Genomic DNA, 14,599 nt, shown 5'->3' on the forward strand with positions numbered 1-14,599 from the left:
ACTTATATAATGATATTTTATCAGTTTCTTCTATTAGACTACATGTTTTATTCGTTAGAAAATCTTCTAAAATTCTTGTTGATTTATAATCCAATATAATTATTTAAACAAAAATGTAGTTTTAAGTTATTCAGTTAATATTGATACAATGCTTTTATAGAGTTACTAACAAATGAATAATAAATAATTAATAAGTTTAGTGTTGTACTGACATAGAAAGCGTAGAAATAAAACAAACAACGTTTCTTGTTACGCAACTTTTTTGTCTTCTTGCTTTATTACCTACGGCAACGCATGCGCCTTATCGTCACCTACCTGTTACAGGTGCGTTTACCTGTGACTAGCGTAGAGGATAGAAAGTTTATACGATGTCTTTCAGAAAGAATTTAAATAAAATGAAAAATCAAACGTTACAAAAGCAACATTATAATCAAAAAAGGGATATTTCTATCAATTCGAATAAATCTATTTTCCCTCCATATACTCTTAGTGTGTTAATGGTGTTAACGTTAGCAAATCGACTTTGTCTCTCCATCAGTCCCACTTCTTGGTGGATTTTACATCCAGATGAAGTTTTCCAATCGATTGAAGGTAACTTTTTAAAATTTTATATAAATATAATGTTTAATTTCTATAATAATATAATGTGATATAAATGATAAAATTATCACTTAATAAGTAAATTGTAAATGATATAATTTGTAGAATTTTTTTTTAATTTTTTTTTTTTTTTTTGTCATTTTTATAATCTAGGAGATAAATTTTGATGACTCATAGTGAATCATGATTCAGTCTTCTTTAATGTACAAATGCCTGCTTTCTAGAGGAAATGATGTTAAAAATAGAGTTTAGAGATAGAAGCTTAAATCTTGTACAGTACTTTTTATAGAATTATAGTTATATGATTCGTGTTTAATTTATGTTTATTGTGTTGAAAATCGTGTTTAATTTATAGTTTATTTATAGTTGCACATTCTGAAGTATATAATTATGGATTTCGTCCGTACGAATATCTCCCCTCCAAAATTCCAGACTCCGTTAGTGAAAAACAACACATGAAACTAAGTATGTACAGTATGAGAAGCTGGCTTCATCCTCGAATTTATATCATTTTATTTTACTTTAAGGAATGTTTTTCGATTAAAACTAATCCATTTGTGGTAAATATTTAATTATCATTGTTTTAAAGATGTTTTAATAATATACTAAAATATTTAATGTATTTTTTTTTTTCAGTTTGCTAAAATGTGCCACGCATTCCTTGCTGGATTTTTACCTTTAAGCATCTACAAATTTCTGACAAGTATTCAATTTCCAGATGATATTGCTATAATATCCTCGATTTTGGTAGCTTTTTCGGAACAATTGATTCAAATGGGGACTCATACTCTTATTCATAGCTTATGCTCTCCTTTGCTTTTTTACTTTTTAAGTGATTTCTTTCGAATTACAGATATGCAGAAAGATAACGAAGAAGCGAAACAAAAGATATCTTTGCATTTGCTTTTTATCAGTTTCTGTTTTGGTCTTTTAATATATCTTAGACCAGATTATATTCTTATCATATCTCTCCTGATTTTAACTTTTCGAGGAAAGATAATTCTGCAAAATATTCAACTAATAATAGCAATTATCTTGGGAGTGTCTGCGGGAATTTTCACAGGAGGGTTTGACGATTATTTTAGTTACGGACTATGGTTTGTTTCACCCTGGCAGTGGATTAGGTTTCAGATGTATTTTGCAGGGAATCTTTTCGGTAGAATGGATATATCGTTCTATATCAAAGAAACAATTGTTTCTAACTATCCAAATACCATTTTAGCGTCGATGACATTATTAATATTTGGGAGTTTTTTATTTGTAAATTACAGCAAAGTATATCGCGAATATATGATAAAAATGACAAAATTAGGCTTAGTAGTCATTTTACTATTAGTATTTTACTCTTTTCAGCCTCACAAGGAACTACGCTTTATACACGACGTCATTGTTCTCTTCCTCTGCATTTCGTCTGTGACTGTGTACGTATTATATTGTTTCATTCGACATCTGGCATCGGAAAATGCTCTTTATACAGACTTCCTTCTTTTCGCTGAAATTATTTTGTATGTTATCGACGCTTTTATGTTTCGAAATACAATAGATCATACAGAATCCAGTATGGTTAACATGAGCTTGGATTTTGTTAGCAAACAAAGTGATGTTACTGGCTTATTACTGGATTATTCCATATACAAAACGGGGGGATATACGATATTACATAAGGACGTTCCTATTTTTGCCAAGACTCACTACGAATTTAGAGAATGGAGCATCGATAGCAGACAGAATTTTAGCAGCAAAAATTATTTTGGAGTAGAAAAAAATATCAGTCTCTGTCTCATGGATAAAGTTACTAATTTTGTTTCTGTGGAAAATAGCCCTTTAGTCTTAAAATCTATATTATCTTCTCCTATTTATAATTATGTCATTATTACAGAAGCTAGAAAATTTTTAAAGAAAGGTTTTCGCGACGTTTTTACAATTGGAAACGTCACCGTTTATAAAAGGGAAAAAACAAAATATGCTAAAGAATTTCTTAAAAACTTTGCCGATAAGATCAGTATTGGAAGTAATTCTACTCTACTTCAATATGAAGCAAGTTGGTTAATGACTTTAGACCTACCTAATCTGGCAATAGATAGGTTACAGAGAGCTCTTCAAATAGATCCTCAATGCGTAAGGTGTTGGCAATTACTTTATGTTATTTTAGATAAAACAAATCCAGAAAAAGCTAAAGAAATACCTAATCGATGTTATAGTTTAATTAATAAAGAAATTTGTGATACACCAACTGAAAAAATTATACTTCATCCAGAATATCAATTAAAATTTCCAACGTGACATTTATACACTTTTTAATATTGATGTAACAGTAAAATGATAAAATAATTTCTAAACAAGAAATATATTTTGAGAAATATTAAATGCTTGAAATTTTAAGAGAGAATTTTTATATTGTTGATAATAACTAACTTTTTCTGTTTTAATTAAATTAGACTACATTAAAATACAAATGTATTTTATTCTAATTTATCTATTATAGTATGATAAATATACATTATCATACTATAATAGATAATATAATAGATAAATATACATTAAATACGTTAATACCTGTGTTTTAAAGGTAAACATTAACATTTTCTATAGCCTATATTGTTTAAATATGAATAATGTATTATAATTGTAAATATGTATTGTTCGTTTAGTAAGAGATTAAAATTTGCTTGTCAAATTTCTGTCAGCAAAATAACCTATTGCTTTCATTGTATAATTTTAATAATTTGTAATAAAATAATTTAAATTTTGTATCATTTAATTTTCTTAAAAATAAATATGATGTACAGTTATCTTGTAATTGTTTTTTTAATTAAAAAAATTAAAAATCCACAAATTATTTTCTTATTAAAATATAAAAATATTCCAAAATTATTAGTTTTATATCGTCAAATAATTGCATTTATAAACAGGTTTGTGTATGTGAAGTTAATATATTTATTACAATATTTAAATAAGTACTTTAGGAAAAGAAATTTTACTGATTTTCTGATGCAGACTACATGTTTAAATAAGAGGTTTTTTTTTTAATCATTGCATAAACAGAAGAAGTTTTTCTTATCACATTTTTTTTTTTTTAATCATTGCATAAACAGAAGAAGTTTTTCTTATCACATTTTTCACATAACTTACATATGCCACTGAGTTTCTCCTTTTTATATGTCATCATATCGCTGCCTTGTGTGAAGAATTCTTTCCAGATAAGAAATGAGGATAGTCAGTTAACATGCTATCTAACGATGAAATTTATCTACTCTTTAAATTTTTATATTAAATTTACTTAGACTGATCTTTAAGATATTATTTAATTATGTCCATTGTCTTACGTGTACATCTATTGTATTATTCTGATGTCACATATTTATTTAAATTTTATTCGGATTGAAATACTTTGTGAACGAAAAAAGTGTGATGATTATTAGCAGTAAAAATGGAGTGAGATGAAGACTTTTTATATTTTATTTGTTTTATTGATATGGGCTTACGACATCGTGCCATTAGTACGCATCAATAAGTTATTTGTAGCAACTAAAAGAAATGGTCGAAGTTTAGAACTTTCAAAAATTATCGGTGGTTATCATCAATAAATTACTTTTGTTCCATTATTTATTTTACTCGAAAATGTTCTGCTTATATTAGCATGTATGAATAGATATGTAACTTTCTCCAGGTACAGTATAATAATTTCAAAATTAATTTTTTATTAGAACTGTAAAGAAATAATGTGTTTTCAATATACTGTAATTATAATTTTATTTATTTCCTTTTTAATTTTCAAAAATAACATTTACGTCGCCGTTTATTTTACTTTTTCCTTCACAATTTGTTATTAAATGTGTTAATTAGGATCTTGATTGAAAAATACTGAAGTTAACACAAGTGGAGACAAGTTAAAATATGGAATAACACGATAAAACGTGATAAATAAGCAAACTAAACTCTAAAGGTACATAGCAAGATTAGCAAACCAAAAGAATAAGTACATATACCCGTATATATATATGTATATATATACGAAGTAGTCTACTTACTGTACTATGCCCGACGTTGTCCATGAGAAAAGTACAGTAATAAGGACAAAGATTAAAATAATTTTTTTACGTTTATAGTTATATAAATCAAGTCAAATTAATGCATAATATAGAACAAAATAAACGAAATATTAGTTTCTATTTAGTCGATTTAAATCAATTAAATATATTTTATTATACTCATATCATAATTTGCATGCAATAATAACGAGAAATAAAACTATTTTCCTCTCATTATTACATCAATTAATTGGAGTAGTGATTACTAAATAATATAATATTGAATTTTATAATGAAAAGTAAACTTGAATAAAAGGAGAATTTTTTGTGTTTAATTTAATATTATTTAATTTATATTACTTTGACATCAAGTTTAAATTTGTTTATTTTTATTCGTAAAAATCATATAAATGTCAATCGTATAAAAAAGATTTAAAATGTACAAATTTAATTCATACAGATTTATAGATTTAATTAATCAATTAAATTAAATGTTTTAAAATTATTATAATTGCAAAATAACTTAGTTAATGATAATCTATTAAATAACATAAAGTAAAAAGCTTCAATACAAAACTCAAAATAAAAATATGTTTATTGTTAGACTAAGAAAATTATTAATTTCATGTTACAGTGAATAAAAAATACATAAAATATAAGAAATTTGATTAAAAGAATACATTTTAGATTACAGTGTGATATGTAGAAAAACAATATGAAGAAAAAATTAAATAACAAACAGGCTAAAAATGATTAGAAACATATACTAAAAGCAGGAATGATATTTACTATAAAAAGTAAGGTAGAAACTAAAAATAAGTGCTGTAAAACTTACATCTGATAATGAAATATATTCTAAGAATTGTGTAAATTAAGAAAGATTATAAAGAACTGTTAGAAAGATGATAATTATATGATAATAACAAGAAGAATCTTTACATCAGCAAAATGAATACTGTGAAAACATTGGAATTTATGCTACTTAATCCTGTATTTAAAATTTTGAGAAAAATTGTTATTTTTCATATGTAACTAAATTAAACATTTTTGAATTAGATAGGAAAGAAAAATTTTGATAAAGACTAAATTAGTACACTACTAGAAAAACAAAATTTTAACAAAAACCGACCATAAAACAAGAAGAAGATAGTGTTGTTGATTTTGTTGATATTAAGTTTCCTTCTGGCATTTTTCATGTTATCGTATTTCTAAGAATTCTTTATACTGTTTTTAGTTTATCAAGATTCTCAGAATATATTTCCACTTAAAAAGCAAGTTTTGGCCTTTTTTCTTTCTGTTTCACTTCCATTAACAACAATCTCTCGTAATAGGCTGACGTATTTAATAAATATTTCTGATCATCTTTTGGTTATCTCTTTATTCAACTTTGTAAAACATCTTTTTTAATCAATTTTTCTTCTGTTTCTGTATGTTTTTATCTTATTGTATCGTGAAATTATAATTTTCTTTAACTCAATAGACAGATACATTTTATTTTGCATCTTATATACGTCTATATCAATTTTAAACCATTTAAATGTAAATGTAATTTAAAATTTTCGGCTGATGTCTTTTCTAAATATGTCGGGCACGGTTCTTCGCCATCTGGCCTGCTCCGTTATTGGCCTGGCCGAACCCACAATGGATTTGCTAAAAAGAGATTCTCGTAGGGCGAAGATTTAAAGAAAGTACTACTGCACTCAGAAAAGAATTGCAGATAGCCTACATGTATTGTAACAATTTTTGAATCAGTTTAAAACATGCATGAAACATCAAAAGAAACTATAGTTCCAAGCAACTCTCCATTGAGTTTTTGTAGTTAAGGAAGAGATCATCTAAGTGTGTTTATCTTAAGCATTTCTGTGCATTGATGCCCAGCAGTAATAACAGCAGTAGGTAACTGAATAAACCGAAAGAAAAGAACGATAAGGAAAAGCAAAATCTTTTTTCCTTATCGTTCTTTTCTTTCGGTTCTAATGCTGAGTGCTGATCTTAAGGTATCTGTTGGAAAAATATTTGTAGAATTTAGAACGTCACAAATGATAATTGAGCAATTACATTTATAAATTAACCTTGTATTTTGTGTAAAATCAAATCACGAGTTCGCTAAGAGAGGGTAAAGAAAGGGATATTTTGATTCCAGCAGAGTAGGGGTAAAAAAGGTAGAAGGGGGAGATCTCTTTTTCAAATCGCACCCTGCATAAGCAAATATAATAAGTTTGTGTTGTAATTAAATAATACATTTTAATAAATGTTTCATTAATTGAAACATGTTTAATTATTCGAAGACACAAGAGTTCAAAATATTTTCGAAGAGACGATATTTTAGTTGGTTTTTTTCTTTTTTTAAACTATAGCTACATATCGTTTGCTGATCACATAAAGCAAAATTTCTAAAGAAAGAATTTATTAACATTCAAAGAGTATTCAAATTTTTAAACTTTTTTTTTATGTAACTTTCATTGTATGATATTGCGACTCAAATTTCATCCACTTTGAGGACACACTTAAGTTCAATAACGATGCATTTTAATTATGTTTTAGGAGGGTGGCCCACCTTCATTATTCTTCACATCTCGAAAACCGATAAGCATAACCAAATCTAGAATTTAATCATGATGTATGTATGAATGTAAATGCACTTTAGTGATGTATATGGTGAGGATGAAGCCATTCCTATCTGATATTCTCGAAAAGCATGATTAATGAAAGCGTTTTTAAAGTTTTTAAAATGTATTAGAATTATCTTTTTCAAAACTTGATTTATCAACATCTAGAAATATTGTATTTGTTGCTTTATGTAATAATAAATTTTCAATTTACGTTTACCTTCGGTTTAGTTATAAATTGTAAAATTCCTCTCATTTATTTATCGCTAAATATTCCAATTATTTAAAATATTTGCTAATAAAATAAAGGATATAATATTATTTATTGCAATCGATTAGAATACAAATAATTAAAAAGACGATCATTAGCATTCTTTAAAAATATTTATTATAAAAATTTTTATTAGAATAAAACTATCACACGAATATAAAAATTGTATATTTATCTAAATACTAATAGAACATAAGAAATTTAAAGCATACTTTAAAATCTGTGAATTTATAAACAGTGTAAAATTTAAGTAGAGTTTTAAGAAAGAACTCTCGTTCAGTTTTATCAGTCGATAATTATAGGCCTATAATTCTACATCATATCGTGTTAAAAATATAGCCTATATAATAAAATAGGATAATATCTAGACAGATACAAAGCAAATTAATAAGTCAAATTAGTTGATGCACATGGGAATAGTATATTCTCTGTAGACAAGTGTAAACAAAAGTGATAAAACTTTTTATTCGCTTTTATATAATTCAAAAAGAAAATTGGAAATTTGTTTCGATTAAAGAAATTTATTTTGAAAAATCTCTAAGTTTTCGTTTCTTTTTCTAGTGCAAATCATTTTTGCTATAATATTAAAAACATTTCAAGGGATTTCTTTAAATACATATAACTTTAATATGATTTAAATTATTTATTTAGCATTAATCTAATTTAGAGAAAAATTATTTTATTATTACTACTTTCACATAAATGATATTTATGTTTTAATAAATATAACGTATTTTATATTGATAAACTCGAATATATCTTTGTATACGTATAAACTCAATCGTATAGAGTGGGTGTTTGCCACTTGTACGGTACAGTACGTGAAAAATATAATTTCACCACTAAATTAATAAAAATAATATTTGTCTAATATAAATATATAAACATAACATTTGATTTCCGTTGAGTATACTAAATAAAGTATACTTGTAAAGGAAATAAAGAAATATGTAAATATTAAATGAATATAAATGCCGTTAAATAGCAAAGTTGAATAAAAACAAAGTTCACTCTTATTATCTATAAGTTATATAGATATAATAATTTCTTCGATCAAATGAATAGAAAATAATTGAGTTGTTTTATAGTTATTATCGTTTAGTGCGTTTGTAAATATGTAATAAAGTTGAGAAAATCAAAAACAAAGTGAATGTTTAAGAAGTAGGAGGCAAAACCCACACGTTAATAACAGAAACTTTACATGTTAAGATATCATTTTTATATATTTATATTATCATATATTTGGCCTTAAATAATATTTTTCAAAAAATATTTTAATTTTTGAATTTATTAAGAAATCAAAATACAAAATTTAGTTATAAACTCACTATAACTAATATTAATTTTAACATTTTTATAAAAAGGCATTAGTGTTACCATGGAAAGTTGCCAGATAAAAATAAAAACAGTGATTTAGGCCATATCAAAATTGTCTTCGGTTGTTTTATCATAATGTATTGTTAAAATGGCACTTTAAATAAGCATAAGAGAGTCAAAAAGGTAACTGAAGGTTTTACTGAGGCCCGAAATACATATTGCCTGGAATTTTGAATATGCCAAAAATATTGATTCAGTAAATGTCTCTTCAATCCGAAAAATTCTTTTCGGTAGACTACCTCATCTGTAATGCATCTGTAAAAAGCAATAAAAGGAATTATAACCTGAATTGGCTGTGAGGTAGTCTACCGAAAAGAATTTTTCGGATTGAAGAGACATTTACTGAATCAACATTACAAACAGCTAAACCATCGGAAAATGCCAAAAAATATGTTTAAATAAAATTAGACTTTGTAAGTCTAGCGTTTCTTTGGTGAAATTGCAATGCAGTTATCAGACATTTTAGTAGAAAATTAAGTATGATTCCAACAAGGTTTAACATTTTTACCGTAATTTTATTTTTATGTTTATTTTCGTTATTATTATTCGTACAATAATTGTAGGCCTAATGTTGACGTTCTTTAATATCTATTTTTACTAAACTTTCACAAGAACTATTTGTTTTGCATGTTGTTTTAATTCTTAATATTGTCTTTTGTATAAAGGCGAAATAACTTAATTTCGGACCGTAGTTCGAAATTCTAATGCGGCCTCTTTCCTTCCAATCCCACACTAATCGGAAAGGATGGAACTTGTATCCCCCCAAAAAAGCTTTTAGCCCTTGTCTTGAAAAAGAATCGTGTAATTATTTTTCTCAGTCAAGTTCTCATTCACCTGGCCCATGATCAAAACAAAAAGCTTCTTTTGATCATGGGTTGTAGGCTTTTGCTTGACATATTCGGGCTCGTGTTGGCTCCGGACCCTGCCGAACCACTTTGTATCATTGTAGTTCCACCATTGCTTGTTTGATGGGATAAGGCAACGCATCATTAAATCGCTTTGCCAAGGGAGATGCCTCCCGGAAGATGATAATGAAAAACTACCCCTGTTTAGGCGTTAAACACGTGAAGAAAATCGGAAAACTTCTCGCGGATAGCTGTTTGGTCAGATGCAAACCAACTAATCAACTACCAACGTTCACTCGGGCACTGATATGCATCTTGTGTCTTTTTACATTCTTAACCACTTCATTCATCCTGCCGGTGGCTGTATAAAATATCAGCTTACTATCGTTAAGATCCACGTAATTTACTATAGGTGGGTCTAATTAAGCTCATATAAATAGCTAATTTACTTTAGCTATTTACTCGTATATGAGCTTGTACTATTTACTCGTATATGAGCTTGAGTATTAATGTTAAGTACTATTAAGATTCGCCATCGCGTTCAGTTTTATTAGTATTAAGTAGATATGTCTTTCTACTAATAGCCACTTGGCACTAACTTCTCACTTAACTATTCGTGGCGGCACTCAATTATTGGTATTCGCTACACTCAAGTTTTCTTTTAGACTCTTCGGGTGACTACGGTCTTGCAGCCTAAAAACTGCACGCCAACATGAAACACAGAGAGTACTGTAGCCATATGTAAGCCGTTCAGAGGGATCCTACCTTTCTCTACTGTCTATATCTTCTCCCTCCTTCTCTCCCCTTTCCCTTACCCTCTTTTCTGCTGGCTAAACACCTCGTGTAGGCCTGCTGCCGATATCTTTCTTGTATGTATGTATAGGTGGGTCTACAAGGTAAGTATCATTCCCCGTTTTTTAGTTATTCTGGCCGTCTCCGTTGCCAGTTAGAATACAGTATTTATAATGAGAAAAACTGTGATCATACATTCTTAATACGTTGGTGTCTCGCGTTTTCCAATCAGTCAATTGCTCAATCTATTGTTATAGTATAAGTCAAAATATTTCTCCGTAATCAAATATAAATCAAATAATAGAATGGAACTATGCGTCAAATATGCATGACTGCACTTACGCACGATTCAGAATCGTGCGTGATTGCACGATTTCTACATAAATAATTTCCTTCAACAGAGCCTAGAATAAAGATCTAAAAGAATGAAATGTCATTAGCAATTTATGTGCATTGATATCTAATTTCCAGGTAAATTATCGGAAAAATCAACAATAAATTTTTTATGCTATGATTTTATTTATAGACTCACTATATTAAAATTTAAAATAACCACATGTAACGACATACGTAAATGAGTAAAGAAACGTTTATTTAAGTATTGTATTTAGTTTCTATTGAACAATTATCTTTGTGTATAATTAGCTGTAAATGTTAAAGAATCACTTGTTTAAACAGATGTATGTGATAGTATCTCATTAAAAAATTCTTGTTATTCATAAGTTTATTCATAAACTATTCGACAAAATTGAGTTTTTTTTTTTAATTCTTACAATTTCGCTCATTTCGGACAGGCCTGAATTACAATGGTATCGACCGGCATAGAAAATTATGCTTCTTGAAAACCATCAAAAATAAATCTTGAAAATCGGATTAAACAGCTATTTTCCTCAAAACGGGAGAGCATTTTGCTTTCTCGGGCATTCATCATCGCTCGGCATATATTGATGATATTTTGTTTATTACTAAACACATTTCAAGGCAGATAAAAATTCATTAAATATTTATAAAAAGTTTCCAAGATAGTGTTAAATAACATGATAATTTATTAGCTTTTCATCGATTAATAAATAAATATGATAAAAGAATTATTAAGTAATAACTGCAAAGAATAACAAATATAGTATGTGTATAGTATAATTAGTGAAATGGACTTTCGCCGCCGTGACCATCGAACAATCAGGTAAGTCACGACATAACTTCAAAACATTTTTCCAAAAAGAACTATTCTGTTCTAACGGAATGAACGCCGCCAAATTTTATCCTAATTACCAAGGAGCCCTAAATTTCATTATCAATAAACACCAGAAAATTCATGACTTATAGCCTATTCTGTAAATATAAAAGAAACTAATGAACGATTGTAACTCGGTTCAATATATACTATTGGTCAACATAGGACGAAGTTGCGTGGGACAATGTTTTCCATTGTCCCACGCAACTTCGTCTTATTCTGAGCAAAACTTAGCCAAGTTAGCAACTGTGTCACCTTGTGGGAGTGCTAATCCTGTGTTGTTTCAATAGTTTGAAGTTTCTTGCATAATGTATGATGTTCATTTTTATAGCTTGTGCCCGCCTTTTGTATATCTAAAGCCGCCGCTACCACAGAGATCAAACTCTCTACGTAACTAGAAATTACTACGTTATCTGTCAATATGCAACATTATTTAAAATTTTTAGTAAATTAATTTACTTTTAAATGTAGTAATTGCATTAAAGTATATATACTTAATAAAACTTTAAATGTGCGTGCTTAACGAACTCAAATCAAAAACAAACAAGTTTCTGGATTATCCGAAAGACCCCTGACCTATGAAATTCGGATAATCGAGTTTTCACTGTATCTTACAAAAGAACATTATTTTTCTTTAAAAAAAAGGTTTGACGATTTCTGCCTTGGAACTGACCGAAATATCATTCCACTGACAAAAAAAAAATGAATGTTTTGGTCGATACAACCGAACCAAATTATTTTTCTATAGACCTATATTAATTTGTTATGTGATGCATAGCAGTTAACGCGTTATGGGCATTTTATCCGGAATCGAAAATCAATTCCGAATATAATGCCCATAATATTTAAACAGGACAGATCTGCAATAGATCAATTGATTCGATATTCTGTTTCTTTTTTTTTTCTTCTTTTTTAACTATTTTCGTCTTGTGGACACTAAGAGGGCTTCTTTTTGCAAGCCCATTGTGAGTTCGGCCAGGATCACAATGGGGCGGCCGGATGGTAAGGGACTACGAGGTCCGACATATCCGGATGGACCCTCCCCGAAAAATTCCTGGAGATTTTTTGACCCGTACTTAAATCAAGTGACGCCTGTAGTAATACAAAATTAGCAAAGGAAAATGTTTTTGCTAATTTTAATTAGCAATGAAAGCATCAAAATTATTCATTTTTAAAATCAAAAATGAAAGCAATCTTTAACAACTAAAGCTTTTTGTATTTTCATTTTTAATTATTTTCACTCTATAGGCAATAAGATAGATTTTTTAATGCCCATCATGGATTCGGCTATGCTCACAAATGATATATTTGTGAGCATATGCCGAATCCATGGCCATTCCCATAGCCGAATCCATGGCCAATCCCATAGCCAATCAGTCCAGGGTATGTCGAGCTCTACCAATAAAGGCCCAACATACACTGGACTGATCGGCCATGAAAAATTTTTAGGGAGTTGCTCACTCGAATTCGATTTCCTGTCCCCGAAATGGTTGACTGACGCCTGAATCGCGTCGGCCATCAGGCTGCCGACAACTACAGGTTAGCATATAAGATTCATTATGAATATTTACTTTATTAACAAGAAAGACATAAGTCAAAACACTCCAGAATATTTTAATATTAATTTAAAATCATAATATTTGTTCTGTTCTGTTTCTAATGTTTAGTTATCACTCGCTATATAGCCCATGCATTAAAAAACTTAGTTAAAGAAAAGACTATCGTGAAAAACGGGATAGAATCTTTTCTGAATACAGATCAGGATTCTTTGATGGTTCTTATAAAAAGCACTACTCGCCATCTGAATTGCGCCAACGTCCAGACTGTTAATATACAGTACTTCTAATTGTTCTCATCAGCGGCCGAGTGGATAAAATCACTTAACACTGGTACTTGGTCGCGGGTTGGAGTCTAACCAACAGGCTGGAGTACCGGATGGCGGGGAGGTTAAGGTGTCAGCCTACATTTCTGAGGGACCCGGAATCGAATCCGGACGGGTCGAAAAAGCCCCAAGAATTTTTTTGATGGTGATCCGACCAGATATGTCGAGTTTCATTCCTCATTACCCCGCCCCGAACCCATAAAGGGACAGATAGAGTTAAAAAAAATAAAAAAACCCAGTGCACTGGCCGCGTAAAGTTTTCGGGTTTTCTTTAAGTGTCTAACACCTAAATTGGACCAGTTCGCCGTAGAAAGTTCTCCTAGAGCAGGGATGGCGAACCATTTTGAGACTGCGTGCCATATAGTAAGCATACTTAGCTTTAAAGATGTTTGTGTGTGCCAACGTTTTAGACTTCAAATAACGATATTTAAATAAATTAAACGAATGTGATTTAATTAGAATAAATGTAAAAAAACTGATTGAAAAAAGAAGGATCGGGTGATAAACCGAAAGGGTGATTTAAAAAGTCAGATGATAAATCGAAATCATATGATACGTTACGTGCCACTTTGGGCACGCGTGCCATAGGTTCGCCACCCCTGTCCTAGAGTAATCTCTTCTTGACAAATCGCTCGTGTGTTGCGCTGAATTATCCCATCCATCCAATCCACTCTAATTCCACCAATTGGTCTTATGGCCGATCTCGTTAAGGCGCCCAGCGCTCTGGAGAATCAAAATCGAATCCAAGTGAGCAATCATAGAGAGTTTAATGGGCGATCTTTCCACGGAATATGTCGGGTCTCATCCCTCTCCACCCAACTGACTGTATTTTGGGCCACAGAGCATTCTTAGTGTTGAAAGAGTGGAGAGACAAAAGTAAAAAGAAAATACGGTATCAATTACTACTATAAGTGCAGAAAGGGTTTTTAAAAATAATCAAGTGATAAAATTTTGATGA

The 14,599-nt window shown here is 29.4% G+C and overlaps 1 protein-coding gene across 2 annotated transcripts; it reads left to right on the forward strand.

Annotated features, from left to right (window-relative positions):
- Nucleotides 1-331: 331 nt before the first annotated feature.
- Nucleotides 332-2,902, forward strand: LOC111637168. Of its 2 annotated transcripts, XM_023382593.1 has the most exons (4): nucleotides 494-591; nucleotides 754-871; nucleotides 967-1,160; nucleotides 1,237-2,902. In XM_023382593.1, the coding sequence occupies exons 3-4, from the start codon at nucleotides 1,056-1,058 to the stop codon at nucleotides 2,881-2,883; spliced, it is 1,752 nt and encodes a 583-aa protein (XP_023238361.1). In that variant the 5' UTR covers nucleotides 494-591; nucleotides 754-871; nucleotides 967-1,055; the 3' UTR covers nucleotides 2,884-2,902. The 2 variants fall into 2 exon arrangements, with proteins under 2 accessions (XP_023238360.1, XP_023238361.1); XM_023382592.1 differs by lacking the exon at nucleotides 754-871 and having other exon boundaries at nucleotides 332-591.
- Nucleotides 2,903-14,599: the final 11,697 nt, after the last annotated feature.

The sequence above is a fragment of the Centruroides sculpturatus genome, unplaced genomic scaffold (assembly GCF_000671375.1).
Source record: "Centruroides sculpturatus isolate CEXI.00-Female unplaced genomic scaffold, Cexi_2.0 scaffold1080, whole genome shotgun sequence".
NCBI lineage: Eukaryota > Metazoa > Arthropoda > Arachnida > Scorpiones > Buthidae > Centruroides > Centruroides sculpturatus.

Bases quoted from the DNA above. Each gene is read 5' to 3' on its own strand.
- LOC111637168 (XM_023382592.1), top strand. From the start codon at position 369: ATGTCTTTCAGAAAGAATTTAAATAAAATGAAAAATCAAACGTTACAA. The intron at 592-966 runs GTAACTTTTTAA...GTTTATTTATAG, and splicing joins AGTTTTCCAATCGATTGAAG to TTGCACATTCTGAAGTATAT. The intron at 1,161-1,236 runs GTAAATATTTAA...TTTTTTTTTCAG, and splicing joins TTAAAACTAATCCATTTGTG to TTTGCTAAAATGTGCCACGC.